Source organism: Amphiura filiformis, chromosome 17 (assembly GCF_039555335.1).
Source record: "Amphiura filiformis chromosome 17, Afil_fr2py, whole genome shotgun sequence".
Lineage (NCBI taxonomy): Eukaryota > Metazoa > Echinodermata > Ophiuroidea > Amphilepidida > Amphiuridae > Amphiura > Amphiura filiformis.
This window is the reverse complement of record NC_092644.1, coordinates 49,762,125-49,786,905: the sequence shown is the minus strand read 5'-3', so window position 1 is coordinate 49,786,905 and position 24,781 is coordinate 49,762,125. Positions and strand designations below refer to the sequence as shown.

General features: G+C 35.8%; 2 protein-coding genes and 1 long non-coding RNA gene across 3 annotated transcripts; all 3 read right to left on the bottom strand.

Moving 5' to 3' along the window:
- Positions 1–5,780: 5,780 nt before the first annotated feature.
- On the bottom strand, positions 5,781–12,306 carry LOC140137264 (uncharacterized). The gene is made up of 8 exons (XM_072158910.1): positions 12,224–12,306; positions 11,968–12,069; positions 10,093–10,164; positions 9,401–9,472; positions 7,759–7,830; positions 7,156–7,239; positions 6,794–6,967; positions 5,781–5,859 (listed from the first exon to the last, which is right to left on the bottom strand). Exons 1-8 carry the CDS (start codon positions 12,304–12,306, stop codon positions 5,781–5,783), a joined length of 738 nt encoding a protein of 245 aa, XP_072015011.1.
- A 1,373-nt stretch (positions 12,307–13,679) lies between these two features.
- Positions 13,680–14,546, bottom strand: LOC140138491 (uncharacterized). The gene is made up of 3 exons (XR_011857017.1): positions 14,420–14,546; positions 14,084–14,200; positions 13,680–13,770 (listed from the first exon to the last, which is right to left on the bottom strand). It is a non-coding gene; the product is annotated as an uncharacterized lncRNA (long non-coding RNA).
- Positions 14,547–14,988: 442 nt separating this feature from the next.
- Positions 14,989–23,301, bottom strand: LOC140138457 (uncharacterized). Its single transcript, XM_072160348.1, has 6 exons — positions 23,166–23,301; positions 21,672–21,716; positions 20,393–20,517; positions 16,499–16,633; positions 15,475–15,591; positions 14,989–15,092 (listed from the first exon to the last, which is right to left on the bottom strand). Exons 1-4 carry the CDS (start codon positions 23,239–23,241, stop codon positions 16,574–16,576), a joined length of 306 nt encoding a protein of 101 aa, XP_072016449.1. The 5' UTR covers positions 23,242–23,301; the 3' UTR covers positions 14,989–15,092; positions 15,475–15,591; positions 16,499–16,573.
- Between the last annotated feature and the right edge of the window lie 1,480 nt (positions 23,302–24,781).

Here is a 24,781-nt window from a genome sequence, read left to right as displayed (position 1 = left end):
TATAGGGTGCTTGCACGGAAGGTCATTAGTTCAAATCATCCTTCACACACGCTCCAGAAGACATGCAAATACATGGAATACAATACCAATCACCTATTTAACGCGGGGTATTGATCAAAGTAAATCCTCATGAATAACAATGTCAACTAAATGTCGGTAAAGGGAGTGGACAAAGTGAATGCGTTCGTTGTGGTTCCTTCTTATCTCTTTCTTCCATGATTTTATCGATTGATCATTGGCTGGAGTAATTTCATGTTAACCAAGTTTAAGTACTGCAAAGGTCGATGCATGTTTGCTGTACAGCATAAGTGCACTATAGTCCTAAAGCAAAAATACAAGATAGCCTGAAATTTTTTAAGCAACTTATATTATTTTTTTCACTTTTGCTGAGATCACTGAATGCACCTTTATCAATATCATAGTCTGACTGGCTGGATAGGTGAGATCTCATCATTAAAATCCCACGTGATTACATAACAATTAACATTGAAGCCATTCGTGTACAAGTTAGCCCCCCTCCTAAAAAAATGAAAGTCATGTTTCATCATATTATATACATTCTGTATCAGCCCGGGAAATGAAGCGTACTGGAGCTGAACCGAACTGGCTGCTGAGGAGAGGGAACATCATCAATTATTGGTCACGCTCCCGAAATTGGGAGGTGATGGGATCCCGGGGAATGGTGGGTCGGTGTACCGGAGCCGGTTCAGATCTGCACGAGTACGTGTGGAGAAAGGCTTATAGGGCCTACTAGTGGATCATTGCGAAACGAACTGAAATGAAACGAAACGAAACGAAACGAAACATATTTTAAGGTATCACTAAATCAGTTTATTTTGTTAATATTCATGTGTTTTTCATGACCTAGATTAAATTGATATTTTAAAATGCTTTAAGGGATCTGGAATGAGCGTTTTGAGCGTTTCGACAGTATTTGTGACCCCTCAGCACAACTGAGCCCTGAAGTCGCCAATCATCATTTTTTGAGATATTCAACCAAAATATTCTGCTTGAAATTAGCTTTAAAATGATGTATATCATGTCTATAGTACTTGACATTTAAGTAGTGAAAAATCAATAAAACAGTCAATAAATCCTTTGTTTCCTATTGTTTATTGTTAAGTTCGATGGAGCATATCTCAATAGTGGCACTGGCGACATCCGGGCTCAGTTGTGGAGGATGGTCACATTTTTTGCGGGACATGAGAGCACCTCAGACGTATCGAATTGCATTCTGAATACGAAGCATGTCTTTCTGATATCAAATAATTTTCATTTTTGAAATTCACGATATAATACAAATTTTATGACAAATTATTAAAATTTGATATTTGTCAAATTTTTGATATATAACAGTCCTCGAAGTAAATTTTATAAATCTAATGATATATTCTTAAAGACTATGTAGCTGGGAGGAAAAGCCGATGATCAATTGAAAATTTTGACCTTTCATATTGAAGATATGGATTTTTCCCCAAAAGACCTAATTTTGTTGGGTGTTTTGGGAAAAAAAATCCATATCTTCAATACGAAAGGTCAAAATTTTCAATTGATCGTCGGCTTTGCATCCCACCTACATACATTTTAAGTACAAATCATCAGATTTATAAAGTTTACTTCGAGTACTGTTAAATATCAAAATGTAAATTTTTATTACGTTGCGAATTTCAAAAAAAAATCCAAATTATTTGATATCAGAAGGACATTCTTCGTATTCAGAATGCAATCGATGTCTGATGTGCTCTAATGTCCCACAATAAATACTGTCCAAACGTTCATACCCCTTCGCTTAAGGGATCTAGAATGAGCGTTTATGGCGTTTCGACAGTATTTTTTGTGGGACATGAGAGCACCTCAGACATATTGAATTGCATTCTGAATACGAAGCATGTCTTTCTGATATCAAATAATTTTCATTTTTGAAATTCACGATACTGGCTACTTTGCTCTTTGGCCCAACACATGGTGTTTTTCGGCTAAAATGGAAGATGCACATTGCACGGGGCAATTTTTGGGGCCCATCTGGCCCTATGGTAAATCCGGCCCTGTTTATAGACACTCCTCGCCGTAAACAAATAATACCGTCAGTAGATAGCGAAAAACAAACAAACGTCAAAATGTACTTTCCTAACCTGCGTATGAATTATTTTTTGTATTATTTTATCAGAATCCAAATGCTATCTTCAGTGGATATTAACAAAAATTCTTTAACTTTCTCAAAGTTTTGGTATTTCATAGACACTCGGGACTCCTCGTCGTAAATATAAATAAATACTATCGGAAAACAAACTTGTTTTTAAGCCATATGCAAATATACAACAAAAGGTGGATTGAATTTTAATTAATACATGTTTAAATGTGTAATACCGTAGGGTTTTTAAGGTCTTAAGGTTATTAACTATTTTAAACTGTTGCGATTTGGTAGTTCACAGCATCTTGCGAATGGTAGTGAGCTTCAATTTGGCAAAACCTACATTGCTCATTTCATAGCGAGCGTGTAGAAGAATTCAAATATCACAGATATACTTTTGTAGGTCATGTGGTTCTTGAAATATGTTGTAAAGAGGACTGAAACAACAACAACACTTTTTTAAAACGTACATAACTCAATAACAACAATAAATTAAGCAAGATTTTTTGGTTGCTTCGACCAACAATACCTCGTCTACCCTTAAGATAACAATTAACATAAACTCGCAGAATGGTTCCGAATTGTTAGTTTTATTACATAACTAGGCAATCGCCAAATGATCACCTGGAATCAAGTCGAATATACCCCATTTTGATGTAGTCATAGCAACGGATTTCATAAATGATTTTCAAATATATTTTAATTAAACTTGTTCTTTTTGATTACACACAATCTTGAACGTGAAGATGAATGAACACTGATAGAACATACCCTCTATTCACTGAGCCTTCATTTCTACACGATAGGAATTTAATGGCTTACTTCCAACAACTTTGGCGCTATACTGTTGTAGTTGAACATAATACAAGAAATTGTCACTGTCAGTAGGATCCATTGAAATGGGTGGTACCATGATTCAGAACAATATAATTATATTCATATAATTGATATCTTTTATAAGGTTCATTCATAGCTTACGCAAAGAAAAATCGACCAGGTAGCAGAGTTTACTAAAGCTCATATTCAAAAAGTGCTTGCCAAATTTCAATATTCACTTGATAGTATATTTTCTAGCGTTAAATATTTACCATCTTATTCTTTACCGTACCGTTCAACGTATTTCGAAATTATTTTATACACCAACATATTTACAATATTTAGCCTAGCAATAACTTGTATATTAACCACTTAATATTATTTCAACATTGTTTTATTTAATCTGATAATGACATCTTGCAGCATTTGCTCGTCCTGTGACAAAGAACTGTTACCACTTGTCTCTGTACTTTCATTCTCTGCGTCTTCATTATCAAGTACCATCGCGTCATTGACAAATCCGAGTTGGTCACTCTCCGGTGCTGCTTCAGAAGCCACTCGCTTATCAAAGGCGGTCATCATGAGGAACGCACCCCGTATTTTGTCATGAATCTGAAAAGTGCAAATATACCTGATGAAAGGGGCAAGCAAGTATATACACTTTATACATGTTATACTTCTCAAGGCCTAGCATAATGAGTAGGGTACATTGCGTTTAACAGGCAATATGAAATCAATCAGTCCTATGAAAATCATTATAAAGTTTTTTTTAAACTTATAATTTTCATATCGAACATACCTACTAAATTTGACATGGAATATTTGAAGACCTGAGCGCAAGAAGACCGTAAGTCCACCTGGCCCCTCAACATGTATACACTAAAGTTGCGTATAGTTTCGTATAGTTTGGTAATGTTTTATACATGTTCAGGGGCCAAAACAAATCTTTCACAACCTTTCATGATGTTTTCACCCTGGAACATGTATTAAACATTATAAAACCATAAGAAACTATAAAGAAACTATACGTAACTTTAGTTTATTAGTTTATACATGTTGAGGGGCCAAGTGGATTTATGGTCTTCTTGCGCTCAGGTCTTCATTTGTGAATTAAGTTACTATCAATCCTGACTTGATAAAAAAAAAGAAAAAAAAAAAAAAAAGCTTGTTTTTAGCCAATGTTTTGTTTTTCTTAAGGGGTACTACACCTGCAAAATTTTGTGCCTATTTTGCATTTTTCTCAAAAGTTATAGCGCATTGGTGACAAGTAAGATATGTATATTATAGGGGCAAGGATTACAACTACTGCACTGGAAATTTTATTTCAGCACAGACAACAGTTGCGGAGTTACAGTCAAAAATGAGGGAAAACCAATATTTGATCAATAAATCAATAACTACTTGCCTTGAGTTGCTGAATTTTCAGTGCAGTAGTTGTAGTCCTTGCCCCTATAATATATATATCTTGCTTGTCACCAAAATTTTTGAGAAAAATACACAAATAGGCACAAAATTGGCCAGGGGTGTAGTACCCCCTTAAAATTAAATTAACATGAGTTTTCTAACCTCTTCAACAAAAACATATTCCTCCGAAATCGCTCCGTGAGTAATACCATGATGCCGCAAAAAGCTAAGCGCTTTCTCAATATCCCTGGTAATAGCGAGCACCTCTGCCTCGCTAAAGTAGATTTCTTTGTCTTTCGTATATTGTACAAGACGATATTGTTCCAATTTGCTGACATCCATGAATGGTAACAGGCGACATGTTGAAGCCATAAGAAAAGACCCTTCTATATTGGAATATAAAAGATTAAATAAAGTATATTATGATGTATGTTCAAGAAACACGATTTCATTTTGTTGTTTCATTTATACAACATAGATGTTTGAGTAAGATTTAATCTTTCCCTAGAGATGTCCCTTTCAGAGGGGCTGGGCTTTCGGAACTCTAACGAGTGCCATTTTCAGAGCAACACAGATGTTTATTTTTTTCGGGTCAACATTCTGAGCGAATACAATTATAAGAGAGTTTGCGAAATGCGGTTCAAAAGCACAACTTCAACGTCTAGAGGATTATCTATTCTAAGCCACTCTGCCATTAAAGCTTCCAGAGGTCTAAGTGAACGCCTAAGTCGAAAGAGAAGTAAATTATGAACGAGAATTCGTCAATGTAAGAACAATAGTTTCATGCACTATACAAAATATGAAGTTATGTATTATCTAGTTAAAAGACCAACTACTGGAAATAACTTTTGGTCTGGGTAGAAAAAACACGCCACGTGTTGTTGAAAATTAGTGATTAAATTAGGTTAAAATAATGTTCAAGCTTGGTATATACTTTTGTGTGTGATCATGATGTAAAAACAACCAGCTTGCAAATTGGCATCGACAAGGGGATAATGTTCACGTAAAATGGCTTGTTTTTACTGGAGCTAGCAGTTTAGTAGCATACTTCTGGGGGAGTTCTGGGAAGTGTATGGCATGTGTTAAGTGCATGTGTTTTTAAATAGAACATGATTGTCATAGGTTGTGTTTCGTAAGAAAGGGTAGGAAGGTGTGGTGTGACCAATAACCCACTTGTAAGATCAAAAGGGACACATTATCGCCTATTGATACTCATAATGTTCCGAGTTTAAGGTTCAAGACCATTAACTTGTTAAAGTTGCTGTTGGTACAGTAACAATTACACGTTCGCATTGAAGTAAATCAGAGCAATAAAAACAATCGATATACGTGAAGTACACAATCGAAGTATATTTGCTAACTTCATTTCGCAAACTCTCTAATATATCGCGTCATTACTTCAACGGGAACAACTTTCAATCTAAATTTATTAGAACCAAACTCTAGTTTCATTAACATTCTTCTTGGTTGCAACAACATGCATTGTGTCCAAAGATTTGCTAGGGTTGCTGAAAAGGCAGAGAATTCAATGTTAATATCAAATAATAACAAAACACAGCTACTTGCCTTCTCTTCCGCTAACTAACGCAAAGTTATCAGTATCTGAAGACTTCGGCTGTTTAGACTTTGTTCGACCCTTCCTTCGGGCTATCTCCCGTGTCAAAATTGTGTACAGATACGGATTTAATGAGGAATTGATAGGGAGAACAAATACAGCGACCCAAACATAAACTTGTCCGGGAATTGTAACCACACCAGCTGTAGACAACAAACCCATGATAATGATAGGCATCCAACAAATAAGATCAGTCAGCACTAAGAATGCCATACGGGTTGCCATTTCAATTTGCTCAATCCGTACATTTCCACTCCTGTGTTTTATCTTCTGAGCAGAGGTTTTCGCTGTTATGTAAATACTTACATAACAGCAAGCCATTATGCCAAAACCCACCATATTTACTCCAAGAAACAAAGCTACTGAATACTCCCAGCCTATCTGGTAATCCTGCGAGAGAGGCAAGGCCAGGCAAACACTTGAATGACCGTAAAATTCATCTTCAAAATAAGTACTCACAAGCAATGGCATGGCACTTAGGATCAAGCACAATGCCCACACAATTACAACAACTACGCTACAAGATTTTTCGTTCAGCCTTTTAAATGTAAACGGGAACGTAATAGAAATCCAACGGTCCAAACTGATCACTGTTAGGAACAACACAGATGCCTCACTGGATAAGACGGATAAAAATCCTGCCATTTTGCAAACAAAACTTGTTTTCCAATATTCTGCGTGCAGAATGTAAACATTACGGAAGTACATATCTGCTGATGCGATTATCAACATATATATGCCCATAAGTTCATCAGCAATTGCAAGGTTTAGGACTAACATGGATTGAACTGTATTTTTGACTGAGTACCAGTTTTGCCAGGACGTACTCGCCAAAAATAACAAACGCGTTGCCGAGAAGGGCACTGAGTCCGAGAATCCAAATAAACAATCGCAAAGCAGTATTACGCATTAGATCTGCACAAGACGAAAACTGATCTGATTCTGGTAGGCATTTTGTAGGAGGATCAACCAGGCAGCAGTAAAGATGATTGCTGGAATATCTAGTAAACAGAAAACAGAAACAATGCATTAAATACTTTAATTGCAAAACTCCAGAAGCAATTTATTCAAAGGCCCAAACACGTATACGCATCCCAACACACGCCACACCCCTACGGAAAAGCACCAACAAACACTCATACATCCTCTTCCACACATCAGACCTCTCAATATTAATTTTAATACTTACAAAAAATCAAGTGATTTAAGATTTGCCCGAAAGAGATCCATATCATCTATTTGCACAATATATGTTTCCTGTTGCTCAATATTCCTGAAAGGAACAGGAACATATTCTAAGCGTAAAATTCGTGATTGGCGTAATCAGCCGTTATGCATTGTAATTTGTTTTATACTACCGGTGAAGATAAATTACATTTATTCACCCCTTCCCCAGTTCAGTTCAGTTCAGTTCAGTTCAGTTCAGTTTTATTTCATCAAATTCCATCCATGCAAATAATTACAATATATAAAAAAAGCTTTTACAAACATAGTATAATATGGTGAAAATGATGAGGATGCCACTGAAACGCAGCGCGTGTTTCCAGCCCATCATTATGGGCTGGAAAAAGTACATAAATGTTATAATTAGAACACTCAATTTATCAAGTGAACATGAACACAGTTTCTTGTACTATAAAGAAAGACAAATCGATATTAGCATGGTATTAGGCTAAATATTATTATATCTAAATATTGTTTAATTGTTTAACATATTTTGCATAAATGCTTCCGCAATAGAACCACACGAGCGTATGTTTCTCAATTTTAATGCTGATTTATTCATACTCACAAGTACTTCAGATTCCTCAGACTGATAAAGGCCCCGGCGTAAATTTCTTTTAACGGATTTCCTCGTAGAATGCTGAAATTATAAATTTATAATGGTAAATAATATCATCGAATACAAAAGTGGACTACGTCGGCATCACAAATACAACTCACTCTTGACCAGCAGCTACCACCAAAAAAAATAATAACTAGAGATGCTGTGGCGCACGACCACAAGGCGGTGGCTTTTGACCTCAAAGGTTATAAGCAATTTATTATTCTCAATTAAATGTTATTTCTGACCAAGTATGGCCACGTTTAAGACCAAATTGGCGAATTATAAGATTTACCGATAACTGACCTTAGGATTATATTCGCCAAGTTTAAGCCCAATTGGGCAAACTTCTAGACTTGACCTCGGTATGACCTCAGATTGATTTTTTCATGATTCCCTCATATCGTGGATGATTTGCACCAAATTTAATTCTAATTGGCCAAATTTCGACATTTGACCCATTTGATCTTTGTCCTCGGATGGATATATGTATCATCATGAATGCAGTTAATCAGACAAAGACATGTTGGTAGTCTTAGTGTTGTTTTTGACCTTTGACCCCAAGCTGTATACAATTTATAAGCTAGGGTTATTGGTTCTTCTAACCAAGTTTGGTGGTCATAGCTTGTAAGTTATAGGAGTAGCAGTTTAATGTTTTTCACAAAATGACCAATAATAACCCCATCATGACATTCGACCCCTATCTGTGTAGTATACCTTATAGTAAAAAGGAAGGTGTGCACCAAAAACACTTTTTCCTTATTAAACTTGATAGACACGTCATATATGGTGTCAAGGACACTTGGGATGAATGAAAGCGAAAAATGAAAATAATACAAAATTTGCATTATTATATTCGCGGCCATCTTGGATTTTTGGCGTGTCATATTGCAAATGAGTCCAGGTACACAACGAAACATGTTATAAACCTAATTCTTTTTTAAATGAAAGACAACAAGCAAACTTAAAAAATGTAGGAATTAGATTTTTAATAAAATATTCCATTTTCTAATGAGAGTAAAAACAAATCTAAAGTAAAGTAAAACATGGACATTTTGCTCTCAATAGCGCCCTCTATAATTTGATTTTATCTTTTCCTGAGAAAATGGAATGTTTAAAAAAAATCTAACTCCTACATGTTTTAGATTTGTTTATTATCTTTCATTAAAAAAAGAATAAGGTTTATAACATGTTTCGTTGTGTACCTGGACTCTTTTGAAATCCGACACCAAAAAATCCAAGATGGCCGCCAATAAAATATCCAAATTAGGGTTTTTTTTTTCATTTTTCGCTTTTATTCACCCCAAGTGTCATTGACGCCATATATGAAGTGTCTAGCAGGTTTAATAAGAAAAAAGTGTTTTTGGTGCACACCTTCCCTTAAGCTTGGGCCAGTGCTTCTATTGCCCAAGTTTGGTCGAAATCGATGTAAGCGTCTGGCTGCACCACCTAACATGACTAATATATAATTTGCTTAGTCTCAAATATATATAGTATTGTTGCACTGTGTCTTTGGGCAAAATGTTGGCGACTTTAAAAAGATCTAACTTCAGATAAGTAGTAATCTAGTAGCTAATCACCCACAAACAATATTGATAATAGAACTTACAGTTGTTGGAGTGTCGAAAGCCCATCAAATACTCTTTGGAAAAGTTGTGTAATGTTATTTTTTGCCAGACTCCTGTATTTAAAGAAAAGATAATAGGTGAATGAGCATACCTTTGTTTTATTACGTCATGTTTAAAAAAAAGCTAGTCTTTTTTAATATATTCTGCCATAGTTGTAGCATGAATGCTGATTTTATCATTTCAAAAAGTGTCGTCATTGAAAATTAGATCTAAAGCTTACTTCTCTGATTAAAGACCCATTCAGTTAATTAAAATTGTTTATAAATTGCTTAAAAGTGAAGGATAAGTCATTCAAATTGTCATTTGGTATTTTTGCAATGACAAATTTGACAAAACACAAAGAAAACAGCAGTACTGACGAAGTTTCTGCCCCATTAAAATACATGTCGCTAATTTACATACTGTCAGTATCTAATTTACAGATCCGTGTGAAATGACTTATTTTGTCTCACTGAATCACTAGCAGGCTATGTTTACTATGACAATGTCAAAGGTACCAAAATCTGAAGTTTTATGATTTTTACAATCGTCCGGATGAGCAAAACACTGAATGGACCTTTAAGTATTGAGCCACTTGTCATAGTGTTTACTTAATTTCTATTCAGGTAATTTCATTTATGCTGTTTTACTACAGTTTTAACTTATAAGTTATAAATATTAAACGTAAACATACAAATATTTCAGATTGATATTTTCCAGAAAAACTCCTTGTCCTATGAAGGAAATTCCATCGGAAGAAAGATCACTGAAAAGAAAAAAGATGAATATTATAAAATAATACCAGTATAAGCACACTGATTATAAATATATGGAAATAAATCTAATACTGGAACTTACCTTTTGCTAAGTTGAATCTGGAAGCGTATAAACTATATTGCATAATATAATGTTAAGAATATGAGAAAGGTTAAGAACTTTCAGAATTGTCACCTTTGCATAAATATTTTAGGTTAGCCATCAACATGGAGTTTTTTCAAAACATAATATTTATCATCTACAGGGATTTTCCATATTATTATCCAATACAATGAATATTCTTGAAACATATAAGGTTCCCCTAACAAGAACTGTGTATTTTAATTATAAAGAAATAGAGCTCAGGCAAACTGGCACTAAGGAAAAACAAAATCAGAACCATTCGGATTCGAACCAGCGCGCACTCACGACCACACGCCACAACACCTCATATAGCGGATCTGCCTGCGAAGTAATGATTTTATTTTCTCGAAAATGTCTCACGGCCGTGAAGAAAAAGTTTACGTCATACATCAGTACACTATTACAAATATATAGATCAATGCGCTAAGTGAAAAACTGCAAAAAAAAGAGAATGAACTAAAGCAAAATGTCAAAAATGATAATAATGAGCACTAAGAAATTTTCTGAATGCTACCACCGAGGTTGCCTCCCTGGTGGAATGTGGGAGGCAGTTCCACAATGCTGGACCAGCATAATGAAAAGACTTGTCCCCACTGCGATTTTTACCGATGTGTGTGTGTGTGTGTGTGTTCAGAAGACTGGTATCTATAGAGGATCTTGTGATGGGTCCAGATAAGCGTATTCTGTATAATATTAATTCAGTGAGGTATGAAGGGGGCAGATTCATGCCAGCATTTGAAGTCATTCAGAGTTTGAAATTGATCCGATCTCTTACTGTAATCTACTATAAAGGTTATGCATCAATGGTGTGGGGCGATCAAGTCTGGTGCCATAGAATATGAGCTTAACTGCTTTTTGTTGGAGAGAATGCAACGATCAACGCCATAAATAGGAATGGAGCAATAACATCACAACCGCAGAACTCCTGCGTACGTAGACACTGAAAGGATCGGAGATGTTACCATTCTATCTTTACTACACTTTTGAGTTGTTGTATAGAGTATCGAAGTGTGACGTCATGAAATTTTCTTTTTTGCATTTCAGCATTTTCATGACCATATTTCAGTAGAACATGATGAAAAACATCCACAGTCCAAATTTGGTGGGAATCGGATCATGAGGGCCCGAAATATGGCCGCATGAATAACTAATTAGCCCCATTCAAATCAGTGTAAATTGGCCTGGTTCATAACTATTTGGAACCAGGCCAATCAACACTGATTTCAATGGGGCTAATTAAATATTCATGCGACAATATATAGGACACTCATGATCCGATTCCCACCAAATTTGGACTGCGGATGTTTTTCATCATGTTCTACTGAAATATGGTCATAAAAATGCTGAAATGTAAAAAAAGTTTTTTGTGACGTCATCACTTCGGTACTCTATAACGCGCACTAATGGCGTTGACTACTGCTTCTGCTAATGGGATAAAAGACCTTCTAGAAGTCTATGAATGTGACTGTAAAAGGAGGCTGGTAATCTTGGAAACCATCCATGATCCTTATCAGAAAGTGGATAATGCGGACGCAACTTCTACCTTAATTGATGAAGTTCAGCCCGGTTGTTCCATAAGATGACGTCTACTGGATCATGTATTCTATTTGGGTGTAAACTTTAGTATCATTTAGTTGCAATTGACAGGAGTAATGTAAATATTACTTACAGGAATATAAGCAGTTTGTAATGACTGGGGTTCAAGTGCAATTTTTCTAAAATGGAGGCATTGCCCGGATTGGTATATGGACTTCTTACTCCCGTCACGTTTCTATAAAAGAAAGGCATTTGAAACAAGTTGTTATACTCAATTTCGCTTCAAAATTGACTAATAAGTGATTGGCTTTAACCCTGCTATAAAGAAGGAACGAAAAGGAGAGAAGAAAAAAGAAGTCACTTGGTACCCGTAACCCCGAAATACGAACCTTAGACCCCGATCGCGTGCCAAGCACAAGATCACCGACCGGTAGCCTAATTGAATACGGGGCGTATATGCAGGTGTAGGCATCTCTATAATGGTTCAATACCACTATTGCCTATTACCAAGTTATCAATGGAAAAATGGCTAATTTCAGGCGTAATTTTCTCATATTCAGAATCTCAATGTTAAACGCCAATAATATCAGATGAAACTAGATGATTTTGATGCCAAATGATCAAAAAGTCAACATAGGTTGACCTGAGACTTTATCGTTTTAACGCACTGAACCGTAAATGGCTTAAAATGGCAGTGCGCCCTCGAAGCTGAAAGTCACAATTAGGTACGGAGAATATTTACTAAAATCGATGCCGTGCGGATTAATTTTGGTAATATTTTAACAAACATGTCACATAATGAGAGAAAATATACCATTTTGAAGCATATGGAACCCAAATTGTACATTTTTTGCTAATAACCTGGTCAATTTTACTTATTTTAAATCAGCTTTTTCAGATGACCCACACACAAATAGTTCCTCGTCACATTTTCATGCATCGCTCAGGCCTATCAGTGATATAGATATAACCCTAGATACCGTTATATTGTGAAAAACCATATAGCTGTGGAGATATGTCCAATATATAGGAAAATATTCAAACCGTGACACCATGTTGACACTGGCTAAGTAAGCTGTATTTTCACTCGTAAGGGTGACAGTCACTGACAATTCTTGTTGCAATTTCGTCATTTTATTTTTCACAGACGACTTGACCTTTTGAGGTCATTTAGTAGACTTGTTTACCAGTCGTTTTGTTTTCTTAACAACAGTTCGCCCTTTGAAAAGTGAACTTCGACGTACATGGTGCGAAACTTTCTTGTCACCACTCGCTTCCCGATTTTTCTTGATTGCTTCCCAATTGTGGTTGGGCAGTGCATGAGCGGTAATGAGACAGGGCACCAGGGTTCTAGCTTAACTGCCTTGACATGTGCAAGTTAGTCCTTTTTACGACCGGGGATACTCACAAGCTTTTGATATTTTTTGGAACAAGTTGAGCTTTTTCTCCATTCCAGGTTGTAGTGTGACACTCATATGACAACCCGTTACATACACAGCCAAGTGGACATTCAATATCTGAGGTCGAGAATATTATAAGGTTAAAAAGAAAATTTACAAAAAATGCAAACTTACGAAGAATGCTTACACAGTAGCTCATTAATTTATCAGCATGTGCCTGAACTTTGTTTGCATTTTTTAAAATACAAGTCTCTTATACTCTTGTGGCGCTCGCTTTACCAACTGTAGAATTATTGTGTCATTCTGCAAGGAGGACAGTTTATTTGTTTTTCCTATGGGTGCAGATCTATACTTTTAAATGAACTGCAAAAATACAGGAAAGTTAAAATTTGTGCAAACGTATAATCAGTTAAACATACCGCAAAACATTTCGTCATCACCATTTGGGCAGTCTCTGATGCCGTTGCAAACTTCTGAGTGGATTATGCAATTTAAGGAGTAATGACAACGGTACATTCCTTTACATACATACGATGCTACAAAGAGATAAGTAAGTAAATTATTATCCCTTCTCTCAATTACTGTATTGAATTGTGGGCGGGGAACGACAAACAGTGTAACACCTTGGTGTCTGTACTGGGCATCATCGGAGAACAGTGCTAAACATTGTATGATTCACCCAGGTTATGTAAGAAAAGAGGCTTTGTGGCTATACAAATGTTATTGGAATAGGAGAATGTGTCTTTATTAATAAAAACCGTTTCATTTTTACAAGACCGTGTACATTATCAGCATATTCGTATTCGGAAGACCAAATAACCATCTTTTTTTTATTATCTTGAAACCTACCGCAATTCTTCTCATCCTCTCCATTTGGACAGTCCCATGCGGCATCACAACGATTCTTGAGAGGAATACAATATGACTGCGGACATTTGAATGTCGTCGAATCACATGTAAAGTTACCTATAAAATAGTGCGATTAAATCAAAATTAAAAAGTTGTTGCTCGCATCCAACACATTACGCACGGCGTTTTAAGCCCGTGCGTTTTCTGTGGAAAAACTCAATGAAAGACGAAGAGTGTGCGTAGCAATGTATTGCCTCGTTCGCTATTCATAAACCATTGACATTTGCCCATTTGCCTGGCACATATATTTATTCATCTGTTTAAGAATTCACTTACTACAGTTTTCCAAATGAGTAGCATCTGGGCATCCAAGGGGATAACCATATTTGTTTACGCCATACATACATCGGTAGTTATTGTCCACTATGGCACCGTTTTTGCACTGAATCACATCATTGTAATCCCATCGATTTTCCAATTCGTCTGCAATGCATAATTCTGGTATTATTATTATTACATAAATGAGTCAATTTCATATCTAATTTTAGCAGAGGGGATATATCTGAAAATTAACACTGCTTGTTTTCTCAATTGTTGTTAACTGCGTGTATTATATTCTCTGGAAGTATTCTCTGGAAGTATTCTGTGACCAACATTCGTTATCAAGATAATAATAATAATAATAATAGCGACAAGGCACATATTCACTCAATTAAGAGCGCTCATGGCACTATCTTAAATCGATTTTTAGCGGGCACTTTTCAAATCCAATATAATGACCATCATAGGTGGGACAGTGTATCCTGAACGGCTCTTTTCGAAGCCACTCTTCCTCTTTGTCGATTGAAATCAATAACGTTACTAGAGTAATTCAATATACCAGAAGAAAGGTAAGAACAATCAGTCTCGTCCTCGTGATCTTGTCCACCACAGTCTATTTGGTGATTACATTTCGCTTCTGATGGAATCCAAATACCGCTGAAACACTGGAACCCGTTTGAGTTGGTATCTGAAAAAAATAACATTTCAGCTGCCGAATTAGTTGTGTACAGAACGCTTTACTCCCAGTAGAGAGAATCCGCCAGACTTCATTTTTCTTATGTTTTGATGACGGTATACAAGTGAACATCCCTTTTAAATAAGCAAACAAGTTTTAAGATTAATAGCGCCATCAGTGATCATATTTAGTTGAAAATGACTCTATAATTGAAGACCGAATTAACACACTAGTTTGCGTCTGACGTCATGGCAAAGGCGCGGCGTGATTGGTTGCTGACCTGCGCAGTACAACATTTTTGGTCAAAGTTGACAGGACGTCATAGGCAAACTAGTCTTTTGAATTTGGTCTTCAATTATTGCTCTACATGCATCAAACAACCGTGTCAACCTACCACATCGATATTCGTCACTTTGATCAATACAATCGCTAACCAAATCACACTGCTTGGTAATGTTAATACACTGTCCATTGTTGCACTGGAATTGGTCACTCGAACAATTGGGATAGCCTTATATGGAAAGAGTACGTAAATGTGTAAAATATGTAAAATACAGAGGTCTACCAGTGGGCTACTTGTACAACGTGCTTGTTGGTCTCCTTTGGATCAACAATAATTTTCAACCCATCTACGCCTTTCCACAAAACACAACACACATCCCAAATGATAGCTTTTTTCTCTTTCTAAATGTAATATCGTTGTGAAAATGAATTGATATTTTGATTTAAATTTAAATGGGGCTACGAAGGAGACTACCTGTAGGCGTTGAGTCCCAAGTCTATTTATGCGAGTACGCCTGACCCTAAAGCTTACTGCCTAGCGTTCGTTTTAAAATTATGTCCAAGCGCCAGTTGGATGTTAATTGACATGGTTATGAAATGTAAATTCAACTCTAACTTATTCCAAAGCTATATACAATAGAGAGCACCCAGCAACTGCGAGCGCACGTATCCCACGTGATGCGATTGCGTCATCATGCGAAAGCACATTATGGGCACAGAAAGCTTGGCCAGCCAAGGTAACTCCCCACGTGGCGCGCTATCGCCGTTTGTGTATCTAGCACCCGAGGTGGATATATAGGCTTAAATCATGATTGTTATAACACATGATATTTTTAATTAAGTAAAAATTTAAATCAGATCTAATGTTACTTTTATCCAATTAGAAGCATAGCAAAGTTAACATTGAACTCATTCTTGGCCCTTGTCAACATTACCAGCACCCACCACTCATGTACTCGTATGTACATTTAGTGGGTAACCAAAATCCGATGTGGGAGAGGGGGCTGTCGGCGCGCAAACTCCGAGAGTAAAGAGTCTATAGTAGTATAGAGAAACATTTGCAATGAAATGTCAAGTTCCATAAAATATCCGCGTTTGACGGCAAACACATACGCACACACGATTATTATTCTCACCACAATGTTCGTCACTTCCATATTCGCAATGTGGAATAAAGTCACAAAACAGAGAAATTGGCAAACAGCTGTCGGTCACGTTGCATAACCATTTTCCAACCGGGCATGTAAGCAGAGGACCTTCAATATTTGTCTCTGTAAGAGGAAATGACAAGTGTACGCCATGTTTAAGTAATTGTTGTAACTAATTGAGATTAGTTTCAAAAGGGGAAAGCTTACCAACAGATCTTATAGGCTCGGATCCATGTTATTTGGAAAATAACCAGCCAGAGCAGGCACGCCAGCTTCCTATCTTGATTTGATTTGAGTTTGATTTGATTTGAGTTTATTAAGCATATCATCGTAAGAGTCAAATAACATATTGCACAGAACATATATACAAAAACATAATTATTATAAAATACAAATTAAAACATAAAAATTGACACGATAATATGCCAAGGATATCCCTTAAAGTCAGCGACTTATTTCCAAAGGGGTCCTTATAACTAACAATGAATATATAATATATATTACAACTATTTAAAACATGAAACACCTAAATTACAATATTTAAAACTATATAACCATGTGGTCTAAGAGGATAATTTTAGCATCTTTTTTAAACCTTGATTTTATATTGCACAATTTGACATTTTCGGGAAGTTTGTTCCAATCATGGATTGCATTGTAAAAAAGGAAGCAGAATCTGCTGTTTTGATTTTTGGAACTTGGAAGTTAAAATTGCTACCCCTAGTGTTATAACGATGAAGATGAGATAATTTGACAAAGTTTTCTTTCATATAGCTTGGGCAAACATCATGAAAAATATTAAAAACATGGTTCAAACGGAGCTGCTCAGCCCTTGTCCTGATATTTGAAATGCCTAAATCCTGAAAGTCAGCTTTGTTAATATGATACATGTGATCTTTGCCCAGAATAAATCTGATAACTTTGTTCTGAGCTCGCTGCAATCTGATCGAATGCTATTTAGAAATGGCACAATACCAGGAGGAAATAGAATAATCAAACAGGCACAAAAAATGAGCTGAGCAGACCATTTTCTTCACTTTTTGATTTAAAAAATTTGCTTGTCTGTAGAGGAATTTCAAACGAGAATTAACTTGTTTCACAATTTTGGTTGCAATTTCCTCACCATCAAGAAACTGATTAAGTTCTAGACCAAGATAAACAACAGTATGCTTAGACTTAATTATTTGACCATTGTTAAGAATGATAGAAAAATCAGAAACATTATTGACCTTACGCTTCGATCCAAAGAGAATCAGTTCAGTTTTGCCTGTGTGCAGAGAGAGATTATTTTCTATAAGCCATTTATTGCAGCTCTCCAAGTTATCACGAAGAACATGACTGATTCTCTCTGGATCTTTGTCGAATATATCAAAGCACTATCATCAGCATACTGCAACATAATACAATTAATAGAAGTGGACATGTCATTAACATAGCATAGGAATAAAAGAGGACCTAAATACTGCCTTGGGGAACTCCGCATGTTATGACAAGAGGATCAGACTCAACCCCATCAATTTGAACAATTTGTTTACGATCACAAAGATATGATTCAAACCAGGCTGTGGACTTAACACCCATGGCAGACAGTTTGTTACACAAGATGTTATGGTCAACACTGTCAAATGCCTTCTGGATATCTAATAAAAGCATCCCAGTATAGAAGCCAGCAGCAGTTTTCTTTCTGATATGATCTTGAAGGTGAATGAGGCAAGTGTCAGTTGAGTATGATCCTCTGAAGCCAGATTGGAATTCATAAAGAAGTTTATTTTCAACCAGGAATTTGTTAAATTGGAAAAAGACAGCCTCTTCTAAAATTTTGGAGACAACTGGGAGAATGCTAACAGGTCTATAATTACCTGCATCCAGCCTACTCTTCTTTTTGTAGAGAGGGATGACTTTTGCCAATTTCATTTGAGTTGGAACAATGCCGGACCGAAGAGAAAGGTTGATAATGAAAGTGATTTGCCCTTTAATAGCCTCTGCCGCATCTTTGATAAAACGGGCTGGAAGGTTGTCAAGTCCAGTGCTCTTGCTTGTATTAAGACTGTTTAATTCCTCAAAAATAAACTCCTCGCAAACCTCTTGAAGTTCAAAGGAGTCAGCCGGAACATTCTTATAAAAATATTTAAATGTGTCTGTATCAACACTATAATCAAAAGTAGATTGCTTGGGAAGTTTACCAACCAGATTTGAAGCAATTTCAGTAAAAAAAATGATTGAAATGATCCGCAACATCCCTTTTGTCAAAAAGCTTTTCACCCTAAACATCTAGAACAATACCGTTAGATTCCTTAGTACTTTTCTTATACCCAAGGGTTTTAAGTTGTTTCCACAATTGCTTTGGATTATCCTTGCTTTCCTCAAGTTTATCAACAATATAATTTCGTTTTGCATTTTTGATATCATTGTGTAATTTATCCATGCCTCATCTTTTACTTGTTCTCATTCCTTCAATTTTACAGAAACGTTTTATTTTCGAGTTATATAAAGAATATAAAACGTTTTAATAACGTTCCAAAACATTTTTGAAAACGGTATGCAAAACATTCCAACATAATGTTATTTTAGGGTCTCACATTAGTACATACAGCCTGTCTCAAAAAAAAATTGTGCAAGTGAAAAGCGCCCTCTTTGGCAATTAGAAAATACCGTTGTGGAATAATGCTTACATCAACGTCACGGGCGAAATCTTAGCTCTAAAATGCCGTTTGTTCTGTTCAATTTGCTTGTTCCAATTTCGAGATATGTTTATTTAACCACGAAAGGGTAAAATCACAATTGTGCCACTTTTACTAGGGAAGAGAGCTGTACATGTAAATCAATGATAGCTGATGTTGATGCGTCTAATGCACCCCCCCTTTCGGGGCGCATGCATTAGACTCATCAACATCAGCACGCGTGCATTATTTTGTCTAATATCTCTCTCAACAAGTAATACGCATTCATTAACCTATAACATGTATAAGTGCGCAATATTTGTTTGTCTTTTAACATGTCTTAAGGGGGTACTACACCCCTGCCCAATTTTGTGCCTATTTTTGCATTTTTCTCAACAAGTATAGCGCATTGGGGACAAGTAAGATATGTATATTATAGGGGCAAGGACTACAACTACTGTACTGGAAATTTTATTTCAGCACAGACAACAGTTGTGGAGTAACAGTCAAAAATGAGGGAAAACCAATATTTGATCAATAAATCAGTAACTACTTGCTTTGAGTTGCTGAATTTCCAGTGCAATAGTTGTAGTCCTTGCCCCTATAATATACATATCTTACTTGTCACCAATGCGCTATAATTTTGAGAAAAATGCAAAAATAGGCACAAAATTGGGCAGGTGTAGTAATTTTTAAGTGACTAAGAGAACAGTATTTACCGTGATAAAATCATTGACATGCACATGTATTCAATTTTTACAGCAGAATGTGAAATATTTATTTATCTTTTAATCTCTTTTAAGTGGAAAAAGAGAATCATCATTCCTGCATCATGATAAAACAGTCAAAACAGTCAAAAACAGTTTGTATTGTGTAATTCATGCATTCTTTTGATTTCACGAAGGAACTCATGATAAACTTGATGCTATCACTGTTACATGTAAAGCCCTCTTCCCTAGTAAAAGTGGCACAATTGTGATTTTACCCTTTCGTCCTTAACTAAACATACCTCAAGATTAAAATAAGCAAATTGAACAGAACAAACGGCATTTGAGAGCTAAGACTAAGCCATTAACGTTGATGTAAGCATTATGTCACAACGGTATTTTCTAATTGCCAGAGAGGACGCTTTTCACTTGCACAATTTTTTTTGAGACATGCTGTAATTCACCAGGCAAACTGCCATTCGTTACTTTACACTTCAATGTTAAGCTAATCTTACCATTTTCACAGATTTCATCACTTCCATCGACACAATCCTTGTTTTCATCGCATACATAGACCTGATGAATGCATTCCCCACTTTGACAGGTGAAAACGATTTGGGGCAAGTCATGTTTGATAAATCTATTAAAGTATATAAAAGATAGGTAATGTTATGTCTTTGGCAATGGAGCCAATTATCAATTGTGATAACGTTTAATATTAATGTAATGCATTGACCAAACATTTCTCCATTAATTTCCTATTAAGTCAATATTAAAGCCATATTGTAACATTTGCTGAGGAGGACGCCCTCAATATTTTTCAAAATTCGGTTTTTACACGTCGATTGTAATGTACTTAAAGCGATATTATAACATTTCTTTAAAAATAGATTAGTATTAATTTTCAATAAAATGTTAGCATTTACTGTCAGATATGTCCCCTTTTAATTTTGAGCCGAACAAGTGAGGTAAAGCAAAGAAAATCTGAATTTACAACTAGTCACGCCGGTTGTAATATGTTACGACCCTCTGGCGTGTGTGTGTGTGTCCCGCACGCCGTGTACGTAGTACTGTGTTGACATCGCATACGCGTTCGACTAATATTTCAATCGTAATAATAAAACGCTGATTCAGGCGGTTTATTCAAAATCTCGGATTTTGACAAAACTACAGCACCTAAAGTCTTGATTTTTGCAGAGAATCTTTGTTTACTAAAGTACATTACAATCGTGTAAAAACCTGAATTAAAAATTTTTTTGAGGGCGTTCTCCTCAGCGAATGTTATAATATGGCTTTAAGTAAACTTTAGGTGCTGTAGTTTGGTAAAAAAATCGGAGATTTTGAATAAACGGCCTGAACAAGACGGTTTATTATTACAATGGAAATGTTATTTTAGTACTACCTTGTTTTAATGTGTAGTAATATATTTAAGTCTATAGACTTAAATGAAAATGTGTTCGAGGATTACTCCACTCTCCCTACGATTCGCTGAACCTTTTTTTACGACACCTTTATGTGGTGGCCTCAATCACATGGGCCGAGTAACAGTTGATGTGAATTATTCATAACCGATCGATACCTTGCCTCACTGTGTCATGTTGAGAACAAGCCAACAAAATTCGCCATAGGTTTGCGTGGCTAATACAAAAACCGTGAATTTAGTGCCACCCCCTGAACAAGAGACAACATTTTCAGGTAGCTCATTCCACAACTTGGGTCATATAGGTAAGTAAATGAATGAATTTTGGTAGATTGATAGATATGGATGTAGGTAGCATGTCAATATAGTATTACCTGACTGAAGCGATAGTATTTCAGAATCATGACTGGATACGTTGTCTGAAAAAACAACAACAATGGTTATTTTAATTGAATAAGTATAAATATATTATGTTTGCATTATTTTTTACTGGGTGTCATAAAAACAAAAAAACAAAAATGTATTTTGGTATGTAAGGAAACTGTCAACCGTTAGCTTTAATAGACCAAAACAATTCTTTCAATCGGATCACAACTTGCCCTTTTTAAGAAATGTACCCGTTTTCACTCTGTCCACGGATGAGGTTTGGCTAAATCAAAGATTAAAATGAAACAAACGGTTAATGACATGGAAAGATAATAAAATAAGGCTTCGGAACGCATTATGCATTCACAAGTATCCGGCGCACAAGTATGGTACGCAACGCAATTGAAGCAATGAAGACCAGGGCTGAAACATGTATTCGTCAAGGAGGTAACCAGGTAGAGGGCAGAGCAGCACAGTAAACTCACTTCAGAAGAACCAAAGACAAACCAAACAGCCCTTTTCTCTTTTATCCCAAAAAGAGAAATGACTTTTTGTAAATAAAAAGAAAGCAAGAAATACCAAAGTAAAAAAGGCATAAATCAGCAAGAAAAAAATAAGTAATTGCGAGTATAGCAAAAGATGTCCCATCTCACATCCGCTTTGCCCAAAAATTATTGACACTTAACCAAATCCATAGCCAATAAGCACACCGGTAAAGCCCATTCCCTAAATAAAGTTCTTATTTTATAAAGTTAGCATTGAGGAATGGTTGATATTCATGCATGGTACGTAAAAAACTGGTAATTTGTTAAAAAGTGCATATCTTCAAAAGTTGTGATCCGATTGAAATATTTTTCGGTTTATTAAAGGTTGCTTGACATACCAAAATATACAGTTAGCCAAAGAATTAAGGTACCAGTTATGTGCACCCCTGTATATCCTCAACAAAGACAGATATGTCATAATTGGAATCAGCAGCCAATAGCAGCATCTTTTAGCTCGAATCGTTGAAATTGTGCAAAAAATAAAGACACTACGATCCAAGCCAAAAGTTGCAGTTTCCTCCATTGCATGCCCTACACAAAACGTTCGCGAACAAGAGAACTACAGCCGTGCTTCCATTGATTAGCACGTTAATACCAGCGTCGTGCTTTCATAAATTAGAACACAAAAGTGCAACTTCTGATTTCGTTTCTTCATTAGGTTTTAGATCCCGTTTCTTTAATGCTCAAGCAATTTCATCAAATAAGGTCTTAAATCAGAGCTAAAGAGTACAGGTATTGGCTGCTTGTGTTAATTATGACACATTTGTCTTTGTTTAGGATAGGGGTGAACACAACTGGTACCTTAATTCTTTGGCTTACTGTATGTGATCCACCTTTCTGAAATAGGCACAATAAGGGTTCTGTTTTTGGAAACCCTGTATGTCTTCTTTTAACTCAAATTATTGTGATTTACTATATACGGTTCAAAACGTTTGTAAATTAGCTTTAAAATCCTACTTTTTCTTAATTCTACGGGTTTCATACATATGAACTGGTTGAATGTATTAAGCGCACAAGGTATATCATGCCACATTTGTGTTGAATAGATGGATTCAAAACGTACAGCTGAACAACTGCTTGTATGACTATCATCGGGTTGAGGCGGCCTAAAAATATAAACAAAGACAAAACACTATTACATATATACGCTCGTATACGTATATGTGATGCGATCAAGCAAAATCAGTCGGAACTCGGAAATATTAAAGTTTCAGTTTGTTTCTTATAGGATAGTAAATAGCATTTACAAAACTGCATGTTGCAGAAAACCCCATCGAAATTAAACAACCAGTTCCAAAGATATGACCAATTAAAGAGTTTCCAAAACAAAAGGGAAACAAAACGAAATGTTTACTTTGTTTGGCTATATCTCAAAATCAATATTTCCGAGTTCCGACTGATTTTGCTTCATCGCATCACATATATGTTTGACATCCTATCCTGGATGCTTCCTCCAGCCGTCTGATTTTTCGGCGGCGATTGGTCAGTGACCCGTGCGCCACAACTCGGAGGGGACCTAACAGTTCTGCTATCCAAAGGATCCCGCGACGTCTCAGTTCTTTGACCCCGTTACGGGTCACTGACCAATCGCCGTCGAAAAAACAGACGGCTTGAGGAAGCATCCAGGATAGGATGTGAAACGTCTAAATAGAAAGTCCAGTTGATCGTTGCACTTGAAAACTTGAATTTTGACACCTCCCCAGCAAACACAAAACGTTTTCGACATCATTCGCAAAAGGTTATAAAAGGTTGTCAGAAAACGTTTAAATGTCGGGTTATATAAAGGGTATATTAAGAGTATAAAACGTTTTCATAACCTTAAAAAACATTTTTGATAATCTACTGCTCAGCAAACAAAAAATGTTTTACAGAAAACGTTTAAATGTCGGGTTATATAAAGGGTATAAAAACGTTTTAATAACATTCCAAAAACATTCTTGAAAACTTGATACAAAACATTCTAAACAGAATGTTATTTTGGGAGTTGAAAAATATTTTGCGAAAAACGTTTGCCCAAAATATTTTCAATAACGTTTTAAAAACGTTTTCATGACCTTAATATAACCCGACATTTAAATGTTATGAAAATGTTTTGAAAAAAACATTTTAAGAACATTTCTGTGTTTGCTGGGTTCAAACATTTTAACATAATGTTATTTAAGTATTGACACAATATTTGGCAAAAATGTTTGTAAAAAGTAGTTTACAATAACATTTTTTGAAAACATTTAAAAATATTGTTGTAGTGTGTTTTCATAGAAAACGTTTTAAAACGTTATCATGACCTTTATATAACCCGACATTTTAATGTTATTAAAACGTTTTTACCTAAACCAAAAGCCAAAATATAACTTATTTAAAACGTTTTTAAAACGTTTTGCTGGGTCATTTGTTGCTCTGCGATCTTGTTGAAGAAGGTTACAAGCCTTTCAATGGTAAAGGGTCGGATTTCAAAAGTTGTAGAATTCCCCAGACATATGTGACAAAATTGTTCTGCTTGACATTGCTAATAACATACCTGATTGACCAATCCGTAAAGCTCAATGGTCTACCATCCGACCAACGTCGAACCC